At 40.3% G+C, this 23,002-nt stretch overlaps 1 protein-coding gene across 4 annotated transcripts in view; it reads right to left on the reverse strand.

Annotated features, from left to right (window-relative positions):
- Positions 1-15,450: 15,450 nt before the first annotated feature.
- The window catches only part of LOC139442148 (kinesin-like protein KIF26B), a 318,510-nt gene continuing 310,958 nt past the window's right edge, over positions 15,451-23,002 (reverse strand). For 3 of the 4 annotated variants that reach the window (XM_071222952.1, XM_071222951.1, XM_071222949.1), the window contains 3 exons: positions 19,276-22,372; positions 17,690-17,910; positions 15,451-17,114 (listed from right to left, as the gene is read on the reverse strand). In XM_071222952.1, coding sequence (XP_071079053.1) covers positions 16,929-17,114; positions 17,690-17,910; positions 19,276-22,372 — 3,504 coding nt within the window. In that variant the 3' untranslated portion in view covers positions 15,451-16,928. The remainder of the gene's footprint in view (positions 17,115-17,689; positions 17,911-19,275; positions 22,373-23,002) is intronic. The other variant, XM_071222950.1, reaches the window with a different exon arrangement.

A 23,002-nucleotide genomic window follows, 5' to 3' on the forward strand; every position in this document is an offset into this window, starting at 1 on the left:
GCACATCCACCTCTTGTAAATGAAGCCATGTCTCCGCTCATCCATCTCATGTTGTTGTTGAAGCAAAAGCATACGCCCATCTACCTCTTGTAGATGAAGCAATGTCTCCGCTCATCCACCTCATGTGGTTGATGTAATGTATCCACCAATCCACTCCTGATTGTTCACATACGTCTCCGCCAAACCCCTTTTTCTTAAAGGAATTCCTCTGCCCAACAACCCGTTTTAGTTGAAGAATTACCCACCAAATATTCCACACCATCTTTCCTCCGTGGGAGAAATGTTGAATACTATATATTTATATCCACCCCGAATACCTGATTAAGTACCCTTATTAGCAATACCTCCAATAGTTCTCCGCATCATCCACCCATTCCGGTGGTAATATACATATTCCAACAACTACCATTCACCCATTCAAAACCAAACTTTATGAAGTAATAACACCATCCACCCCACCTCGAGAAGTGGTAAAAATATTCCTACCATCCTCCGCTACCACAAATGACCGTAGGCATATCCTCATCACCACTCCTATCCAAATTGCATATCGACAACTATATTACAAAAACTTTCTAAACCCTAAGCATGTGTCAAGCTTTAAACCTTATGCAAATATTATTTGTTTATACAGTCATGGCAGTAGATGTATACATAAATCACACTGAATGTACAAAAATGTCACTGACACGTCAAGAGCCATTGAAAATGATTACTTGGTCTTCAGACAACCACTAGAGATATAGAGTTTACTACACTGTCCTAGACTTGGACATATATCAGTTGTAGCACCTGGCAATTGTTTGAGAATACAGCCGTATGAGCCGGGGGATATAGCTACATTCTACCATGAATTTGGAATTTACTCGATTCTGATTGGTCAATCATAGGCTATTAAATCACAATAAACCCCCTCTGATTGAAACAGCTGGTTTGACGGCTGCATCACCGCGGAAGCTAATATTCATAGAATTGTACTATTTTCAGTCATTGTCGGTAGGCATATTTAAATAACTATATATACAATTACAGGTTACAAAAGGCACAGGTGCGGTTACTACAATATTCAAAGGATGTGTGGCAATACTTTTCGTTCAAAAAAACACGTCGGAAATCAACAAAGGCAATGTATTTACGTTTTGGAGACAACAGAGAGCTTGAAATTTTGGCGCTTTTCTACATACGACTGTGACGTCATATCTTTTGCGTCACAATGAGGGATATGACGTCATAATGGTGACGCGCGATGTAGAGCGAAAGCCTTGCAAAGCTTGCTTTGTTTTCTTTAGGGATGCCCGCCTCATGTTAGCTTACCAAATTGCCGTGATTATATGCTTTCAATGCCTGTCATATGTTCGAGTGAAGTATTACGGTGTAAACAAACTGCTTGAGTATATACAGCACCATATTTTGTTCGGTGAATCCGTAATTCAGATCGATAACCCCCTCAAAACACTGGACTCAGCCCATGCCGCTTCACTCAGTATATTTGCTAACACCAAAGAGTTCGCGTTTTATTTAGTCATGGTAGAATGGAGATAAACATAGTGTGTTTTCAATGTAGAGCTAGGTTACCTGTAGATTAAACCCCGCTAAATTAAACATTTGAAACCTCACGCTGCGCGTTCGGTTCCAAATTCAATTTAGCGGGGTTAAATCTACAGGTAACCTAGCTCTACATTGAAAACACAATATGTTTATCTCCTAATTGAACGTAGAAATATTTCTCATTCACGCAGTGTGAGTATTCACATTTTGACAGAGACCATTCACTTGGTAAATGTATCTGAATAATGTGAATAGAAAATGGTATTGGGCTATGCTTTCATGCATATTCTGAAAGTCTTTATAACGAGAATATATTTATTTCAAACATCTCACCAGGTGTATATTTACCGAATGTTATAATCATATGTATTTCATTAAAAGCGTTTCCCCAAGACAGTCGTATTCTTTCGACTTTCAGTATTATCAAACAATGCTGTTTGTGAATATTGTATTTCAAGTATGTCAAAATTACGTTTACGTAAGAAAATCATTGAATCATGTTTTGGCATCATCTTAGAAAGTCATTATCAAAGGTTTCATATTCACATTGATGTAAATAGATAATCAGATAAACATTCACATATTCAGTCGAGTCCTTTAATCCTTCCACAAAGCAGTTTTGTTTTTCTTTTAATAAAAACAGGGAACAGGTGCCCAAGACGTCTGAGGAGCTGTGCAGAGTTGCCAGAAAAGCTTTGATTGTGGGTTCGAATCCCTGTTCGTCCCGATAATGTTTCTGAGACTTGCATCACTTCGGGCTTTCAACCCACATTAAGGTGACACGCCATGATATAACGGTAAAGCGACGTTTAACTCAACTCACTCATTCTAATCAAAAGAAGCTATTGCATAACTTGAAGCAAATACAGCGCCCTGTTCCTGGCGATCGGTCCTTTCCACTGAGACCGCTTCAGCTCCCTACCCAGAAACACAGACATTACTGACCGAACTCAAACTGAGTGTGGATTTATATTGGTGGATAGCAGTTAATGAATTATAACTGAAGGTAGCATGTAGGTTTCAAGTCAACAAAATTGGACTCCAAATGAAATGGTTATATTTAGTTATACTGCCTTGGAACGCCTTCCGAGCGCATTTCCCGAACAACCACGCTCAGTCATCCACCGAAACAGATTCCATTGGGCGTAAAAGACAAAATATCGGTGAAAAGTATATGAATGGATCACTGAAAGTAGGTGATGACACCAGGTGTTCGCGAAAAGGGGGAGCATGCCCTACCATGCCCGGCCGGTAGCACCCGCCACTCACACAATTTGCATAAATATCTAAGAGTCTGTAGCTTCACGTCGCGCAGTTCGTGAAGTCACGTCAAAAATATTTTCTCTTCATATATCCCTTATTTCTATCCATCAGTATATCAAAACAACCTGCCCATTTATCTAAGGTTTTTCAGGGTAATGGCGCTTTCTATAGTTCATCACAGACGCCGCATTGAAATTCCGGTTCACAATAGTCCCCCATATCGTGTTCTTGTCCCGAGAGATGACAATAGAGGATTGGGTGATTACAATGGCCGCCAGGGGCCATCCCATTCCGACGTCATTGCTCGTTGCTCATGCCATCAACCAATGGTTTGCCTGGCCAAGACTCGATTGCCTACAAGCGCCCTGATGCAGCTGGAATATTGCTGACTGTGCGTAAAACAACACCCCTTCAGTTCAGTTTCCTGACAATAAGAACAATATATCCTACTCAATAGAAGTTAAAGCTCAACCTATTTTCTCATATGACTATAGTTAATCTGTCATGATAATAAGTAGTACATGAAACCAATCTGTGAATCTACTTGCAATGTTTTGGCATTCTAGTTTAATTTGACATTCGCTGAAAACCAGATAATCTTTTTAATCACATATGATTTTCAGAACTGAAATAGACAATCATTGTGAAACTTCCACTATAATGATATAGAAAATTTATTAAACATTTTCACACAATCGAACTATTTGTATTACAGATGCAAACCAACTTTAAAGATATACTCAAATCAAACAGTAACTAAGAAGTAAAGAAGGTTAAATCTCACCTGGGATTTAGGAAAATCTTCTTTAACAATCCAACCTTGTGACGTAAGTAGGTATGGGTTACTCTGTCAACACACCTGGGCTCTACTCACGTCCACACTGAAGGAAGCTCGGCGAGGCCTACCAGTGGAGATACACACCTGTACATAAAAACTCCATATCTTTTCTTAGTGTACACAGAATAATCTTTTACACGGAGTTATTTACGGGCGCAACTCATTCATGCATACCTGTTGAATGGCCAGTTAATATCGCAATAGAGGCCAGGATGTCGGTAGCTTGACAACAATACGTAGCTAGGCAAAGTAAGGAATCACCGTCAGAGACTCGGGTTGCCTTAGAAGACACCGTTAGGGACCATTCGACATTCGTGGGGTGGGCTGGGTGTTGTTCTTGTTGTCTTAGTTCTCGCTATTGCTTTGTTTTTGCGGTAGCGAGAACTAAATTCGGTTTGGCCGGTTCATTTCAAGCAGTGACCGATAAAATATCCCCGCCCCGTCCCTTACAATGGTGGGTCACTTAGAAGCGATGGGGAGTAGTGAATGTATTTTTGTACGATTGTATCAGCATTGTTCCACCTACAACACGTCGGCATGTAGGTAACCAAATGTGACAAACCAGTGATTAATAGCATAAACATGCAGCCATGCCTTCGAGGCACGATGACACACAAATAACCTGGGCCCCGTTCCACAAAGAGATCTTAGCGCTAAGACTGCCGTAAGTCTATGTTAAAGTATGGCAGTTACGATCGTCTTAGCGCTACGATCGCTTTGTGGAACGGGACCCAGGCCATAAATACCACCCGATCCACATCGACTCCGTAGAAGTTGAGGCCTATTCTGTCTTGCTTGAGAACGGATGGTAGAGGTTAAAATGAGGAATAAGGCAGGTTTGTTTACATAACAGATGGATTGTGTTGGTGTTGAATGGGGATAAACGAGTATCGGAGATGGAGGGGGTATAGGGGGATACTTATGCTAATACTCATGAGAGAAGGATTCCCGAGGTGTGACCAATGTTAGGTGCTTTGTAACTTATGACAAATAAGGGTCATTGTAGTGTTTAGTAGACAGGTGAGACTGAACACTTTCGGTTTAGGAGTAACAAACTGAGGGTCTTCGAGGCAGCTTTAACTCTGTGTGTGTGTGTGTGTGTGTGTGTGTGTGTGTGTGTGTGTGTGTGTGTGTGTGTGTGTGTGTGTGTGTGTGTGTGTGTGTGTGTGTGTGTGTGTGTCTTGTTAGGACGTGTGTTTGTGGGTTTGTGTGTGTGCTATGTGTGTGTGTGTTTCTGTGTGGTGTGTGTGTGTTTCTGTGTAGTGTGTGTGTGTGTGTTTCTGTGTAGTGCGTGTGCGTTAGTTTGTTTATGTCTGTGTGTGTGTTTCTGTTTAGTGTGTTTCTGTGTAGAGTGTGTGTGTGTTTCTGTATAGAGTGTGTGTGTTTCTGTGTAGAGTGTGTGTGTGTGTGTTTCTGTGTAGTGTGTATGTTTCTGTGTAGAGTGTGTGTGTTTCTGTGTAGTGTGTGTGTGTGTGTTTCTGTGTAGTGCGTGTGCGTTAGTTTGTTTATGTCTGTGTGTGTGTTTCTGTTTAGTGTGTTTCTGTGTAGAGTATGTGTGTGTTTCTGTGTAGAGTGTGTGTGTTTCTGTGTAGAGTGTGTGTGTGTGTGTGTTTCTGTGTAGTGTGTGTGTTTCTGTGTAGAGTGTGTGTGTTTCTGTGTAGTGTATGTGTGTGTGTTTCTGTGTAGTGCGTGTGCGTTAGTTTGTTTATGTCTGTGTGTGTGTTTCTGTTTAGTGTGTTTCTGTGTAGAGTGTGTGTGTTTCTGTGTAGTGTGTGTGTGTGTTTCTGTGTAGAGTGTGTGTGTTTCTGTGTAGAGTGTGTGTATGATTCCGTGTAGTGCGTGTGTTTCTGTGTAGTATGTGTGAGTCTGTGTGTGTTGTTAGGTTAGTTGTTCAACGGGATGAATAAACTACTTGCATGCTGAGGAAGTGGGGAGGTGACGGGGTCAAGACGCGTGTATGACTTCGTCAATGGATAGCGGCCGGGAAATAGCATGTTCTCAATGAGGCATGTATTTGTCAATATTGGTATTTCGGTTCCACGAGAAGCGTTCGTAATCTGTTTACATGAACATATCACAACTTAATAGTCTTTCTATTTCTTAACGATTGTTCAAATATGTACCTATTGTAATCTTATCGTCGTTGAGGGCGTCGTGGGGGAGATCAACATCCGTGCTTAGGTCTCATTTTCTGTTCCCGAAAAAACAATCATCGATTTTAATCGAATGTCAATAGCAGCAGGTCACGTGGTAATGGCGTTCCACTCTCAATGGCTAACTAGCCGTTATCAAACAGGGTAAGCCTGATTTCAGCTATGAGGTAGCCCAGTGGTTAAGCACTTGTACACAGCAGACGTAATTCAAAATTAACATACGGTTTTCATTAGTTTCAACAAAATCAGTAACGGTACTCTCGTGTCATTTGATTTTCTGGTTCATCGATCATTTGATTGTCAGGCTTGTTACATGTTGACGTCGCATGGCAGGTGTACCGCTGTACAGGAGGCAATAAATACTTACTTTACTTTATGCAAATTGTAAGAATGACAGGTGCTACCGGTAGGACGGGACATGCTTAACCTTTTCGCGAACACCTGGTGTCATCACTGACGTTCAGTGGGCCATTCATATAATTTCGACAGCTATTTGCCCTCTACGCCATGTTGAATCTGTTTCGGCAGAAAATCTGGGCTGGTTATTCTCTTGATTGACAATTTGTATTTAACAGCTCGACCGGTTCTATACTCCACAATGACACAATCTGTGAAGACCACTTCCGTGTCCATCGTCGTGAACCCGTGAAGATTCCGGGGTAGAATAGGTCTTCAGCAACCCATGCTTGCCGTAAAAGGTGACTATGCTTGTCGTAAAAGGCGACTAACAAGATCGGGTGGTCAGGCTCGCTGACTTGTTTGATACATGTCATCGATCCCAATTGCGTGGATCGATGATCATAATATTAATCACTGGAATGTCTGGTCCATACTCGATTATTTACAGACCGCCGTCATATAGCTGGAATATTGCTGAGTGCGGCGTTAAACAACAAACCAACCAACGAACTATCGTCGTGATATCACATGAATAGTGTCTAAAGCGGCGTAAACCCACATGCAGTTACTCTAACCAGACTTACAATACTCTGGTTAGGTTCTCCACATGGGTACAGTCATGCTCCAAACTGCGTTAAACCTTCATCACTAATATTAATACTTGTGAAGCTGTACGGTATGCTGTCCCCAGGCAGGTATAATACACTGCCAGGCAAAAGACAATACAAAAATGAACAAACAAGAAATGGTTATTCGATGGTCCCATATTTGATACGGATATCATAGTTGTATTTTGGACCTTAAGTTTGCAGTGTTTCGGCGACTGTTTTCAGCCTAGTAACGTTTGTAATATTTGGGTCAAATCTAATTTTCATGTGTATACTTTATTTTGCCCGGCAGTTTATGTAGCTTCATGTTAATCTCACGTATGTGTTTATCCACCTGTCAATTATTCATATACATTCTAAAACATATCTTTATATATCTAGGGGGCGCGGGTGGCCGAGTCGTCTAAGGCGCCGCGATTCGCTGTGCAGAGTTGCGTCCCTTGTGCACGCCAGAAACCTATGATTGTTGGTTCGAATCCCGGTTCGCCCCGATTGTTTCTAGGTTTGTGGGTTTCACGTCTGAGAACTGCATCACTTTCCACACACATTAAGCTAACACGCCGCCTTATAACTCGAATACTGTTAAAAGCGGCGTTAAAACCCAACTCACTCACTCATTCACTATAAATCTCCTATGTTAACTATTAGTAGGGAGTCTATACATATGGTCGTTTACAGACCAGAAATTATATTCTATGCCAATGATGGACAGTGCAGCATGAAACACAATACATTTTGGGTTCTTCTTCTAAATACAAAAATATGACCTAATTATAAGACGTTCTTAATCAATCTAAATAAAAGCAACAAACCAGTTCATAAAAAAATCTCTGTTAAAACAGGGTCGATTGTATAATTCCCACTATAAGAGCACACTATGAGCATGGGTTTGTGAATCACTATCAAATAGTGGTGTCACCAGGTGTTCGCGAAAAGATCAGCGTATCTTGCCCCACCGGTGGCACCTGTCACAAATACATACAAAGGCAAGGCAATTGTTGTCCTGATGAAACACGGGAAGGCAAAATAAGGAATTGGATCGGACATAATATTTTGTCACTGGTGCGTCAAATTTGGAAATATCTTCCACATGACTATCATAATACATTTTGAAAGCTTTGCTGATGCCTTGAATGTTGTAAATCTCCGTAGAAAGAGCATATTCGATTGTACTTCAACAGTTTTGAAATGTAGACACCAAGGGAAGGAGCATTCGTGACCAACTCGTGTTATTCCGGGACAAGCCGAATAGCGACTCGTGCCCCCATCATTTTTGCGACCGGGTGACGTCAAATCGTTGCGTCTTAAGTATATTTTTAGATGCAAGACATATGTAAAATCAAAAAATATTTCTGAGGAATTCTTTGAGGAAGAACTTGAAATCATACGCGCATTCTGATTGGTTTGTCGTATTTTCGCGCATAACATTCGACAGGTGGACGAGTCTTCTTGCAGGTTACGGAAAGGGGCGAGTGGTGACGATTGGGGAAGGAGCGGTGGGAACATTGCTCTACATAAACATAAAGGGAAAGTGGACTTTTGGAAAGTTGAGGTCATCCCTCTTGTCCCTATTCTCGTGGGTAGTCTTTATGTCACTCTGAATCTTTATGCCTAGATCTAAATATATCTAAAACAGTGCCGTAGCAAGCCGGGGGGCAGGGAGCGCCCCCCCCCCCCCCCCCTCCCATATTTGTTATAGAAAGCAGTTTTATTTGAATGAAGTTGGGGAGGGGGGGGGGACAAGTGATACTTGTACAAATATTGCACCCCTGTCAAAAAAAGTTAACTACGGTCTTATAAATGAGGTGGTTTCACTTGTCTCTTTTATTACTAGCTCATTTGAGGTAAATCAGTGGAAGAGAATGGGTTATTTGACCATTACTGAAAGATATCAGATCATCGATACACATGAGGCTTAAGTTAACCTGCTCGGCCAAATTCTCTTGGTTTGATTTTTCCAATCCGAGGAGAAATTCTAACTCGTATTCTAAAAGATACAGATCAGCAAGAAGAGAAGCACAATTGCTTCCCAAAGGGATGCCCTATTATTGTCTTAATATCACATCCCCAAATTTCACATTAACGTATTGTTTCCTCAGAAAATGACTTTTGCTATCATTTTTGACAAACTGTCCTGAACCTTTGAAGATACAGATGTAAATATACTTAATATAAAATGTTAGGGATCATGAATATAAGTTTGGGTGTTTGTTGTGTACTGAGCATAACTTTTATAACAAAATATCCCCCCAAATATGCATGAACCCTTACGTTTCTGTTCAGTATATAGGTATGGTCATCACGTTCAGTTACACATACTCCATGGATCTTGGGATGAAGTTTTCCCGTAAGTGTGTCATGTGGGATAGTGATATACACAGCTACAAAAATCAACGTAGGTCATTTCTGAGGACCGCCTCCGTGGTCTAGTGGTAGAGCGTCCGCCCGGAAAGCGGAAGGTCCGGCGTTCGATCCCCGGCCGCGTCATATCAAAAGAGTGAGTGAGTATGGTTTTACGCCGCTTTTAGCAATATTCCAGCAATATCACGGCGGGGGACACCACAAATGGGCTTCACACATTTTACCCATGTCGGGAATCGAACCCGGGTCTTCGGCGTGACGAGCGACCGCTTTAACCACTAGGCTACTAGGCCCCCATACCAAAAGACGTTGTTGTTGTTACCCCGTCTGGCGCTCGGCATAAATGGGCTAAAACAAGGACTGGTCGGCTCGGAGTCAGTATACTTACTGTGTGCACACACACACACACACACACACACACACACACACACACACACACACACACCACTGATGCGTGGTATTCAGATTTCTTCTTCGGTAAACATACTGGACTTATATGTGGCGTTATTGAATATGCCACTTACACCAACTTCTTTGATCAAACAATTAATGCAGTGATGCCTACATATAATTATTATATTATTTGAGACCTTGTCAGATGAAACAACTGCAAACCTTTCATGTAGGGCAGCTAGACTTTGGATGCTGGCTGGGACAGAATGGGTTTATTCCAATTCTGTCTCCTTTTTACAGTTTGTGCATTCAACAGTATGACGCACTTACCAATGACTTAACCCACTGCGAAAGACATCCAACAGGTTCATCTTCTCTTTTGGCCCATGTCTTGGCATATGCTTCAACAACATCAATAATGAAAGCTGTGATCCCAACTGGTAGCAGGCTGTTCAAGGTCAGGCGGTAGCTGGAATCACTGTTGTAGGTTGATGTCAAACTGAATTATGGGTGAATTATATTGGTGTGTGTATGGCGGCCTGTAAATACATGTATATCGACTTTGGACCATACAATCCAGTGATTGATGTCAGCAACAATTCACGCCGTCGAGGTACGATGACACGCCATCAACCACGTGACCGACCCTGACCACCCTATCCATTAAGTCGCCTCTGACGACCAACAAGGGCACCTAGGTTTTTTTTAGTTCTAAGACCCGTGAAGATCCGGGGGTAGAACAGGTCTTCAGCAACCCATGCTTGAGTTTGTTTGTTTGTTTTGTTGCTTAACGCCGCACTAAGCAATATTCCAGCTATATGACGGCGGTCTGTAAATAATCGAGTCTGGACCAGACAATCTAGTGATTGATATCATGAGCATTGATCCATGAGCATTGATGACATGCTCCAACAAAGTCAGCGAGCCTGACCACCCGATCCCGTTAGTCGCCTCTAACGACAAGCAAATTTGCCTTTTACGGCAAGCATGGGTTGCTGAAGATTTATTCTACCCCGGATCTTCACGGGTCTTGAGTAAAAGGTGACTAACGGGATCGGGTGGTCATCCCAAATGCGTAGATCGGTGATTATGATATTAATCACAGGATTGTCTGCTCCAGACTTCAATATTTACAGACCGCCGTCATATTGCTTGAGTGCGGCGTTACACAACAAAACAACGAACAAACAATCTTTGTCCTAACTCTGAGAGTTGGTTCGCCCATATGTTGGCCCGACCGGTGTACGTCTCTGGGATACAGTATCCTCAGCTCTTCTTTAGTGTACAAATGTTTGATTTGTTTAAGGGATGTTCAACGCCGTAATATTCAAGCTTTATGTCGTGGGTCTGTAAACAATGGAATCTGGACAATGAGTTGAGTTGTAACGCAGCGTTTATATAGTTTTCGAGTTATATCACGGCGTTTCAGCCGACCATTTTGGTGAAATTCATGAGCAGGGGAATCTGGACCAGACAAACATGTCATTGATATTATGAGCAAAAACCAACGACATTTCGCCGGGGTACGATGACACACAATCAACCAAGACACAATCACTGACCAAACTGGCTTGCTGGGGGTCCTTTTCTGACCAGAGTGAGTATGGTTTTACGCCGCTTTAAGCAATATTCCAGCAAAACCACGGCGGGGGACACCAGAAGTGTGCTTCACACATTGTACCCATGTCGGGAATCGAACCCGGGTCTTCGGCGTTCGCTTTAACCACTAGGCGACCCGACCGCCCCCTTTCTGACCAGAAATCCCACAAATACAGATAAATTAAAAAATCTAGGTAACAGATGAACTTTATATCTTGGAACTGCTTTTATCAGCTGTTAACTCAACTGGTTATAAAGTTTTGTGTAAAAGAGATTAGGGCATATATTCTTGTAGCTAGGAGCAAAGGCAATCTCATTAAAACCAGATCTTAGTTCTGGCTACAGCTAAACAAAGCAGTAGCGAGAACTGAGGTATGATTTTTAAGAGATTGGAGCAAAGGTGAAAATCACTGGATATGCAGAGTTATGCCCCTTGGCTACGAGGATACACTGCTTGTGGTTTCGAATCCCAGATTTGCTCTGTTTATGATTATCGATCTGGGAGTACGATAGGTGTGAGTTTCACCCAGGGGTAAGGCTCCGCTGCTTGCATACCTTTAAGAATTAAGACGTCTGCTCCCACACACAGGGATAATTGTTCAAACCCATGTTAAAACCACTCACTCAAGTACACTGTTTCTAATTGACCCCGGGCGGTCGGGTAGCCCAGTGGTTAAAGCGTTCACCGAAACCCGGGTTCGATTCCCGACATGCGTACAATGTGTGAAGCCCATTTCTGGTGTCCCCCCCCGAGATATTACTGGAATATTGCTAAAAGCTGCGTAAAACCATACTCACTCACTCACACTAATTGACCCTGTTATTTCCACTGATGATTTAGTACTACCAGCACATACCCAGAGCATCTTGAACTATACAACACCTGAGAATAAGTAAAGCCATGCTAATTATATATTTCCATATAAAATAGCCATTGTTTGAAATTGTATCTTTATTGATTTAATGACACAAGACATTTTTTGTTGTTTGCAAAGTTACATACTATGATTGAAATACCAAAATAGATCACTCATTGACCTGTTTTGTAACAGCTCCATGTCAATAGTTATTTGACTACCCAAGTAACATTGATCCCAATTGCGTGGATTGATGCTCATGATATCAATCACTGGATTGTCTGGTCCAGACTTGATTATTTACAGACGCAGTCATATAGCTGGAATATTGCTGAGTGCGGGGATAAACAACAAACCAACCAACCCTAGCAACATCAATCCCAATTGCGTGGATTGATGCTCATGACATCAATCACTGGATTGTCTGGTCCAGACTGATTATCTAAGAACCGCCGTCATATAGCTGGAATATTGCTGAGTGCAGCGATAGACAACAAACCAACCAACCCTAGCAACATCAATCCCAATTGCGTGGATTGATGCTCATGACATCAATCACTGGATTGTCTGGTCCAGACTGATTATCTAAGAACCGCCGTCATATAGCTGGAATATTGCTGAGTGCAGCGATAAACAACAAACCAACCAACCAGCCCTAGCACCTTCTTCCGCGCTCCTGTGTCTCGTGATGTGACCCAGTACTTTCAGACATGACACCCCCCTGGAAATGGACGCGAAACCCTGGGGCATAGAGCCCCTTAAAAACATTGTCTCTTTCTCAGATGGGATGAAATAAAGATAAGAATTTGTTCCAGAAAAAGCTGGGTGAACAATTGTCCTCAGGGTTTACACATTGTTTCCAGGACCTGGGTGATGTCCTGAGGGAAACTTGTCTTGTGGTTCCCCAAAGCTGTTTGTCTCCCTTCAGACAATTAATACATGTCAGGATTGTTATTGTATGTCTTGAAGCAGCGACAGAGAACACATTCTGTCTCAAACAAACATCTCATCACTGTATGATGTAATTCATTCAATGTTGCTGCAACTTAGAAAATGAGGTAACTAAATAAATCAGACTAATTTTAATTTATTTGCCAAAAAATTAGAACAACATTATAACTAGGATGTCTTTTTCATAAATGTTTGATGCATATGTAGAAATTTCATAAAAAGTTAACACCATGAAATTTTCTTTTATGCAAATTTGGTAAATGATTTCATTAAATATATGTGCAGTGCTGTAATAACCACACTACCCCTCTTGCTTTTCTTTTTCGGACACTTAAATTTAATAACAATAGAATATTTGAAATTTCGAAAATCGAAGTTAAATACATAAAAAAGTGTCATCCCTAACACATACCAGCAAACATCCCTAATTTAGTTTGAGTTAATGAGGTTTCATTGCATTAAGGATAGGCATTTAAGATTAATATTAAGTATTTACAAGTCTTTGAAAGGCATTTAGAAGTGATACCCATGAGGAAGAGAATTTATCAGGTAATCGAGAATCAGGTAAAGGAGTAGGCATGTACTCTGAAACGCTGTGTTCGTCCTAATAAAGAAGTTGACATCCATAAATTCTCTTCCTAAAGTATTTACAGGTATTTAAGGTTAGATTTAGACTCTGTGTGTGTGTGTGTGTGTGTGTGTGTGTGTGTGTGTGTGTGTGTGTGTGTGTGTGTGTGTGTGTGTGTGTCAGCAGGTGATAATGCAGCTAAATGAATAAACTCTTTTATCTTCTTTGATAGGCATTTAGAAGTTGGAGTACTAAGTAAGGATAAGAATTAATGGATGAACAACTTCTTTATTACAGATAAGAGCGATGTGTCGGTGTAGGTGTAGGTGTAGGTGTAGGTTCTAACACCAGCAAGTGCTTGATAACGGTGTTAGGACCTACACCAAAACATCGCTCTTAATTGTAATAAAGAAGTTGTTCATCCATAAATTCTTATCCTTACTTAGAATAAACTCTTTTAGATCATAATTATGTTTGGGTTTTCACTTCGGTGGCAAAATCGATATCACATCCTGACATGTATTAATTCACAATTCTGTGAAAATATTTAAAGTAATGAAATACACCTTTCGTAGACAATAAATTGGCAATGTCATTGAATAAATCACAATAATTCACTGCTCAAGGCAATCTTTTCGGCCCATCTCTATTAAGTGAAAAAGACAAAGACACAGATTATATTTAAATCTGTCTTTTATTCTGCACATGGTAATATATATAAAGAGAGTAATTGTACATCATTCTAATATGAATACAAATAAATACAGGACAATTCAATGGTTATGGACCTATACGCTATCACCACCATAAGAACACATAATCATACAAGTCTTAAAAGTAGATAAAAACATTCTTTGGGCAGAATTTCGCAAACAAATTCCCCAAAACATTTCTTCAGTACTTGAAAGACAACTTCATTAGGTTCGGTCACTGTTGAGGTGACCTTGTTTTGTCATCCATATATAATACAAGATATAGCAAATTTTGTCTTTTCTAAGCCACAGCACAAGCTACCCAAGGCAGTTCCATGAAAACTTTCAGCCCGAGAAAAATATGTACAACATATTTTGGCATATTGGGCCTTGAAGGGGAGAGGGATATCAAATTTTATAAATTCATAAAATTTCCCTCCCCAATGTAGGAAGGTTCAAATATTAAAGAGCACCAGTGTTACCATGGAAATGATACAAACATTTCCCAATGAAAATTGTTCTAAATTGCTCTTGTAGTAATGTACCTACATTGGTAAACTCTAATTTGAACCAAAAAAAACAAAATATTGTTTTTACAAAAAGAAAAAAGTTGACAGCAGTTTTGAACCCTCTCTTGTCATGTTAACATTAATATTGCATATCATCAGTTACCATGTTTAAGCTGAGTGGAGTTACCTCCCTTACCACACTGACTTTTTGGCAACCATTCCCTGATTGTGCCACTCCTCTTGCTCTTGGTTTCTTATCATTTTGATATTTGGCTTAAAAATGCTAAAATATGGTGTCATGATGCAATAACTGTGCACTTTGTATAGCAATAACTTCTTGTTATAAAATTCTAATCAATACAACAAACATACCGGTACATTCACTCTAAAATGCAGCTAAAATTTCATTCGTGGCGTACAATCTAGTGTACTCAACTTCTTTTAGTTTAACCCAAATAATTACAGATAAAATCTGTATAACATAACATTATATAATATAACATAACAATTTGAATTGTACATTATTACTTTTTCAGTAAAATGAAATCAAATCTCAGTAGCTAATACTGAACTTCACTAATCTCATTTTTTATTTGTTGTTTTTTTATCACGAAGTCTAAACTATGGATGTTTCACTATGAGATTTTGATTTGGAATTGCCATCAAAACAAGTGACAATCATGACATGTGATTGACATGCTTGGACCCGTTTCTCCAAAATAAGAGTTTCCTTTTCTAGCGCTTCAATATAACCCGGATCATCAATATCGCGCAGCCCTGCCACAAACACTGAAATGATTAAACGAGACATTTCAGATGAAATAGATTTCAAATCTTTAACCAACATAACTTTCATATTTTAACAACAATTTAGAACCAATTAAGTTAACATAATCCGAGAAAAAGTTTAATTGTAGGATACTTTTACAAATACTTTATTTTTTAGATAAATTGTTGGATGAAAAACAAATATTCAAGGGCATTGTTATTTACAGGTCTTCAAATTATCAAATCATTTTCAAAGGAAACATTTTATTGACAAAATAGCTTTCTTGGAAATATATCATCTTGGAAAGAAAAAAAAGAAACTTATTCTTTCTAGGGATGGATGACAACAAAATTCTGAAAGGAAAGATTCACTTAAAAGTGCCACCTAAACAACAAAATATTGTGTGCAGCTGGGCTGACATCATACAGCTGTTGCAAAATACGACAATGTATACACACTAACAGAGTGAGGATAGTAACATTTAAACCCTGTACATTTCAGACAGTAATGTACATTTCCAATGTCAAGGGCAAGGTGGTAATCGATTTCACCCAAATATGCACCAAACTTAGACTGCATAATCAACAAGAGCTAAAATACATTGTTGCATAGCATTCAAACATTATGTACATCAAATCAGAGACCTCGGTTACACTGGAGGTATTGGTTGAATGAAAGCGAATGCTTAACAAAAAATATCAAAATTGCATACAGAAAAAGGTGGTTAGAAAATAATGTAGTACACTTTTGCATAAGGTCAGTATGACTTTAAATAAACTTTAGATGCAAAATGAGGTCTTGAATTTTTACAGTGAGGTACATTAGCAATGGAGATGGTACAAGACATGGAGATCATATCAATGGCAAGGGTTCAAAGAAAATGTGCGATGACAAAATATGATGTTGTCTTTGGAGTTCTTACACCTGTCAGGAAGGAAGAATACAAAACCATGTCGTGTCAAAATGTAATCAGTTTCTAAAACTGATTCAATAAATTCAAGGGTACATTTAGGTGAAGAGAAGCCATCATGGATCCACTTTTCAAACAGTCATTTCCCAATACCAATTCCTTTCTTTCAATGAAAGTCTATTAATGTCTTCTGAAACTATTCAAATCTAGAATGAAAAATTTGATTCAAATCTGTCCTGAAAATTTATTCTTTTTAAGATATCACTAAATCTACCCATGAAATTTCACCTAAATTGTCAACCTGCCCTTCAGACATATTGAACTAAGGAACTAAACAATGAGATTCAGCTACACCATGGTAGCAGAGACTGTGGAGGAATACAACCAAAGCTCGATGGAGAGACAGTGCTAGAGAGATTTAAATGGACTCCTCTTGGAACAAAACACGAAAGATTTGGTGCAGTTGCGTGCTGGCATACGATGCTACTGCAGGTCGGGTCATGTGACACATCAAACATCGGTCCGGCGCGATCGGCTCTTACATGAGAAGCACATAAGAAACTTACAGTCGAAGCTCCACGTGCTTCTCTCCATCATAATGCGGTCTTTTGCCGCTGTCAACTCCTGTTTGAGGTCTTCCTGCTTGTTAAGAAGCTCCTTCACACGTTCCTTCCTCTGTTGCTCAGACAACTTCGTCTAGAATCATAAAAAGTCATAAATGTGAATTTGGGCTCCTTGTCATAAATGCATCCATGCAAAGGATTAAATATTATTAACATGTTCATCAGTAACAAGCTAGCAAGGCAACTGCTTTAAGGAACAGGAACACTTCAAATGGACACACAAATCAGAAAATATATGTTAGCACAAATTGTACTGAAATGCAATAAAACACAAACTAGTCGTACTGCATTAAATTTACATATCTACACTCCATGGGATTCCAGGTTAGAACAGATCCGTGTTTTGTCTAGTCCAGACTGGATTAACTACATGATGCTGAGATATACTGGAGTATTGCAGACTGTGGGACCAAACATCAAACACAAATCTAACCTAAAATATAAATCAAGCTGGAACTAGTTGTACCACAACTGAATATAACACTTCATATATAAAGCAGCATTCACACACTCAAACCACTACAAAAAGCAAGAGCTGGATTCACTGATGCTCAGGTTGCATAGACTGACTAAAGAAATGCCAAAAGCAAATCAAGCAGGTACAAATTTAGCAAGCAAATCCGAACAAGAAATTGGCGGAAATCGCACCTCTTTCTCGTCGGTCCTGCGTCTCTCAAATCTCTCTACATCGTTTGCATCATAGCTCTTGATGTCTAACGGTTCTTCCTTTACCTTCCCCATGTGACGCGTGTCCACCCAAGCACGTGGCGACGGGCTCATAGCTTTGCGACTAACTGAAGGGCTTTGCTTGCAACTGTCAGGGGGACTCTCTGATGACCTAGCAGGCGCTGATCGACTTCGTCGAGTTCCTGGAACCAACAGCACTAATGTCAGGCATGTTGTATAATTTCACAGTACTTACAGTTACTGTTTATGGAGAAAAGTCCATATTTCCTAAAATCACAAATGCATGAAACTTATGCTAGATATATTTGAGGACACTGCTGGCGATTTCACTTTGCCTCTTACAAATTCATTTCTAGCATCGGTAACCTCATAAACTCCATAATAATCATATAAATAATATTTATTCTGAATATGGCTAAAAATGTCTTAGTTGATTGTTTGTATGTTTCTTTGTTATTAGTGGTCTTGCTAATTTTTTTATGATATATTATTATGAAAATGAAGCATTAAGACAGTTTGTTGAAAAATATTCATCTCAAGCCTTGCCAATAATTTCCATTAAGGACATAAACACCAGCAGTACATAATATATACTGTAATACTCTCCATGAATTAAACATTTAATCAGCACCAAATCAACCTACCCTAATAACTAGGAATATCTTACAGGAATGAGAGTTATGTCCCTTGGATCAGATCCATATTTAATTACAGCGGTAGATCATATGACCAAAAGGTTTTCATTATCATGTTTTACATATGACCTCATACAAGAATTTGTGGAGTCAACACCTAGTCATTGTGTCGATTCCTATGGTGGGCAATAATTCGGGGTGTTTTCAGAGTTGATCTGTAGTGACAGAACATATCATGTGAGCCTAACACAAACAGAACAAATATGAAAAGCAGGAAAATAAAGCAAGCGGAATGAACCTATTAGCCTAGCTATGTGAGAATGTACAATAGTTTGGTGTATACACTGATACCCAAGAGAGTGATGTATGATAGAACAGTGTTGGCTGTGTGTACCATGTGTAGCTAACAATGCATGGCCTGCTGCAGCTATTTGTGTTATGTCATCAGCAAATATTAGCCTTTCTCCTATATATAAACTCGGCTAGGATAGAGGAAGAGTGGGGAATATCAAATATTAATCATGTGATATTTCCATGTGTAATCTCATACTCTTTTATCACTTGTCATCATTCTAACAAATTCAAAAATAAATATTTCATAGTTAGATATTCTTGAAAGATCGCAATCTAATTTCAAAGCATGATTCAATGATATTTGTAAATGCCAAGAACTCATAAAAAAACAAAATACAAAGAATACATTATAGAGGACATTAAGTCTCAAGACTACATTTCAGCAAAGCTATTTTGAAGCAGAATCTAGATCTTATGTTTCTTAAACACAAATAAATCAAATGAAATTCACTACAGGAACTACATAACAAGAATGTCTAGAAAAACAATTAAAATCCATATAGTGGCAGTACTCACTACATTGACAAATGTTTGATCATTGGTTAGGATGAAGCATACCTTTTCGCTTTGATCCTTTCTTTTTCTCCCCCGAACTGTCATCCGTATTTTCTTCTTCTCCTGATGATGATCCTGTTGCCTCGCTGTCTCTTAGCATGCTTTCATAGCCACTGCTGGTTCCACCATGAAGCTTGTCAGACTTGTTGCCATGTGTCGAGTGGATGTCTGTGCTGATGGTGCTGCTGTTGTCACTGCCGTGTCCACTGCTGGAGTGACTTGGTGTCCTGGGTTTTGTCACAGTTGCATAGGGAGACAGTAGTTTCTTGTCCACAGTCACAATTCCGCTGTCATTTCCACTATCAGAATCAGTTCCTTTGTTTTTGTGAACAAGCTCCGAAACACGACCATTCCCGATTTTGCTGGTTTTGCTTTCTTTGTCTTTTTTCCGAGATTTGGAATCTTTGGCTGGGGATGGGGTCTTAGAGCCAAAGATGGGCAGCTTACTATGGGCAGCTTTGGGTGATTTGGATGCAGATTTGGACACACCATTGCCTGGAGGGCTTCCAGCTTGGTGTGAGACAGATTTCTGAGATGAGGATTTACCATTTCGGTCTTTTTCTTTGCTACGACCGTTGTGTGAAGAAACAGGCAAGGAAGAGCTTTTGCTTTTTTGATTTGGTGAGAGGTCTTTGTGAGAGTTTTTTGATGGAGAAATTTGTCGGCATGGGCTGGAAGGAGCTGAGCCAACACTGGAGGGTTTAGGGAGGGAGCTGGGCTTAGATGTTGGCAAGGGTTTCTGAGGGAGAGGAGGTTTAGATCGTATTGGCATTTTTGAACTGCCCAGTTTTCCTGATTGCACATCTTGAGCACTATAGTCAATGCCTGGAGTTCCAGGTTTACATGGTCCCATTGAGAAACTTGAGGTAGGAGGGAGTTCAGATACACTGCTGATTCCAGAATCGTTGTGACTAGATGTAGCAAACATCATCTCAATGGAAACACTTTCACCACTTATTACATAATTGTCCTTCAATTTCAACTGATCTGCCAATCCTTCCTGGAACACTTCTTTCAGAAGGTTCGGGTTGGAGGCACCATCAGGTCTCCTTAACAAGAGTGGCCTGGACAGTTCAGGTAACTCATCATTCTCATTGTCATAATCAGATGGCACAGGAGATGTATTCCTGTCACACATTGACTTTATTCCCTTGGACGTTGAAGTGGAGCCACTGGTGAGGGCACGCACATGCTCCTCTATAGCACTAGATTCAAGAAGAGGCTGATTCTCACAGTCCTTATCATTATCATCAGTCCGTGATCTACTACTGAAGGTTTCATCATCAGGCACATCATTCACCACCCTCGACCCATCTCCTCGCTTCAATCCTTCCAGCTTCTCCTCCACCTGAATCTCATAAATGGACTCACGATTCAACAAGCTATCATTGTACTCTCCCATGTCCATGCTACTATCAAAACTGGTGTCAGCATGTGCATCAGCCCCATTTGTGATTCCTTTAATTGAGTCTGATGCTGCCAACCTTTCAAAGTCTGAATCATGTTCTGTGTTTGTCTCAGCATCAGCCATCACAACCTCTGAACTCTCAGATTTGGCACTAGTATCCAAGCCTTGCTCAAACGAAACAGACTTGATCCACTCTGCCACTCTATTTGTTGGGTGGGGCTGAGATGGCAGCTGTGTTTTCTGCAGTTTGGTTTGATTCTCAGGCTTTTCCTTATCCTTAGGTTCTGGTTTACCTTTCCTTGACAAGGCAGGAGAACTTTTAGGTGAATGCTTTGGAGATGTGGACAAGAGTTTCTTTGCAACAGCTTCATGTAATTTTTGTTTTTTGTTACCAGACATTGATTCTAATGTACCTATGACTCTGTTATCGGAGTCTACAATGAACATCCCAGTTTCAGCATCATTTTGTCCTTGTGTTTCATTAACAACTCCATGTCTTTGAACCCAATCACGAACAAATGGTTTCACTTTTATTGTCTCAGGAGCAGGTTCTGGTTTAGGTCCTTCAGCCTTCTGTCCATCTCCTGCATCAAGCATACTTGCAGGTCTAGAATCAGCTGCTTCTGCTTTGGTTGAGAGATTGCTTTCAAGACTTATTGTGCTTTCTGGGCGCTCCTTAGAATCTTGCACATGTTTAGGATGAGTCTGTTTTAGCACCTTACTACAAGTCTTCTGGTGGCTTGGCGAAGACTTTGGTTCAGCAGATGCCTCTCTTAATTCAAATTTACATGATGTATGCATGGGCTGCTTTGGGTCAATCCCTGCAGGAGGCACAATGTCTTTTGCTTTTTTCTGCCCAGCTATCATTTCTGAAGGACCATCAACCCACTGCTCCTCTGAGCTTACTTTTCTGTTGAATCTAGAAGCAGTTTTTGGTGTATCTGGAGGAACAACAAATGCCTGTGGTCCATCCACCCACTGTTCTCTAGCCTTCTTTTCAGGGTAGATTGCAGCCCCAGGTCCATCCACCCACTGCTCTCCCTGAAGAGGTTTCGTCTCTGGGCTTGGCCTCATACCCCTCTTGCTAGAGTGATGAGGAGAGTGGGGTGGATGCTGTGGATGTTGTGGATGCTGTGGATGCTGCCTTCCCTTCTCAGACCAGTGCGCATTAGCTTCTTTGATTTCACCTGGTAGCTGGGGTCGTGAGATTACTGCTTTTGTTCTCACGTTGGCTCTTCTTGACACTGCACCTGGTTGAGGGGATCCTGGAGCCGAGTGCATTTGTTTCCCATACATCTGCACACAGCCATTAACGGGTGTTACAGATCGTAGAGGGGACCGACTGTGTGTATCAGAATATGTCATACTTCGTCCACTGTCTGAATTGGATCCTTCATCTCCTGACGACCTTGACCCGCTTGGTCGCCTTGGAAGACGAGGGTTTGTTCGAGGTACATGTCTTGGTGGACCTTCATTATCGGTCAGCTCACGGTCACTCAGAGACTGTCCATTAGCACCAAGGTAAATAACTGTATCACAAGACTGTTCACTACTCGAGGTATAGTCGGGATCTGAGTGTGATGATGAATACAGCACATCTTCCCGGAGTGTTCCCATTCGAAATCCTCGATAAGGACGGCGGAAGTTGATGCTCTCATCAGTAGAACTATCTTCAGAACTTGTGCTTGAGAACTGAAAATAAAAAATTATATATTTATCTTTGTACATCACATGACACCTGGCTTAACTTGAGAATGTACATTCTTTAATTCAACATCACAGATAACATGAATATCCTTAAATATGATAATAGAAATGAAAACTGTGTAAATAATTCATTAATCTCTCAATCATGTCATCTGCAAATCACCAAAGTCAAATTCTGCTGCAGCTAAGTCTGCAGGTCACCTAGCAACAATACACCCCTTAACATAATCTGTTTCTCTTTGAATATTCCATTATCAGAAGAACGTGTACAGAAAACTTCAAACGATCCTTAATCTTCTTGCTTACCGATTTACACTGACTTGAGACACGAACAGGCAAAGAACCTTATCTAATATAAATATATCCAATTTTTGGGAAAAAGCATTTTACCACAAAGCCTGTGTCAAACTTAAGAAATATGGTGTAACGGATCTGTATGTTTGCATAATTGATTACAAAAACAAACTTGATTGTTTTAAGATATTTGGCATGAACAAGTTGGTTGCATACCATGCAAATCCAAACATGTATGAATTAATACACTGCACATGCTCTAACACGTCAACATAGTGAAGAACCAGATACCTTTTCTATTCGTCATCAGGGTCGTGCAAT

The sequence above is a fragment of the Haliotis cracherodii genome, unplaced genomic scaffold, assembly GCF_022045235.1.
Source record: "Haliotis cracherodii isolate W230 unplaced genomic scaffold, xgHalCrac1.p SCAF_5, whole genome shotgun sequence".
Taxonomy (NCBI): domain Eukaryota; kingdom Metazoa; phylum Mollusca; class Gastropoda; order Lepetellida; family Haliotidae; genus Haliotis; species Haliotis cracherodii.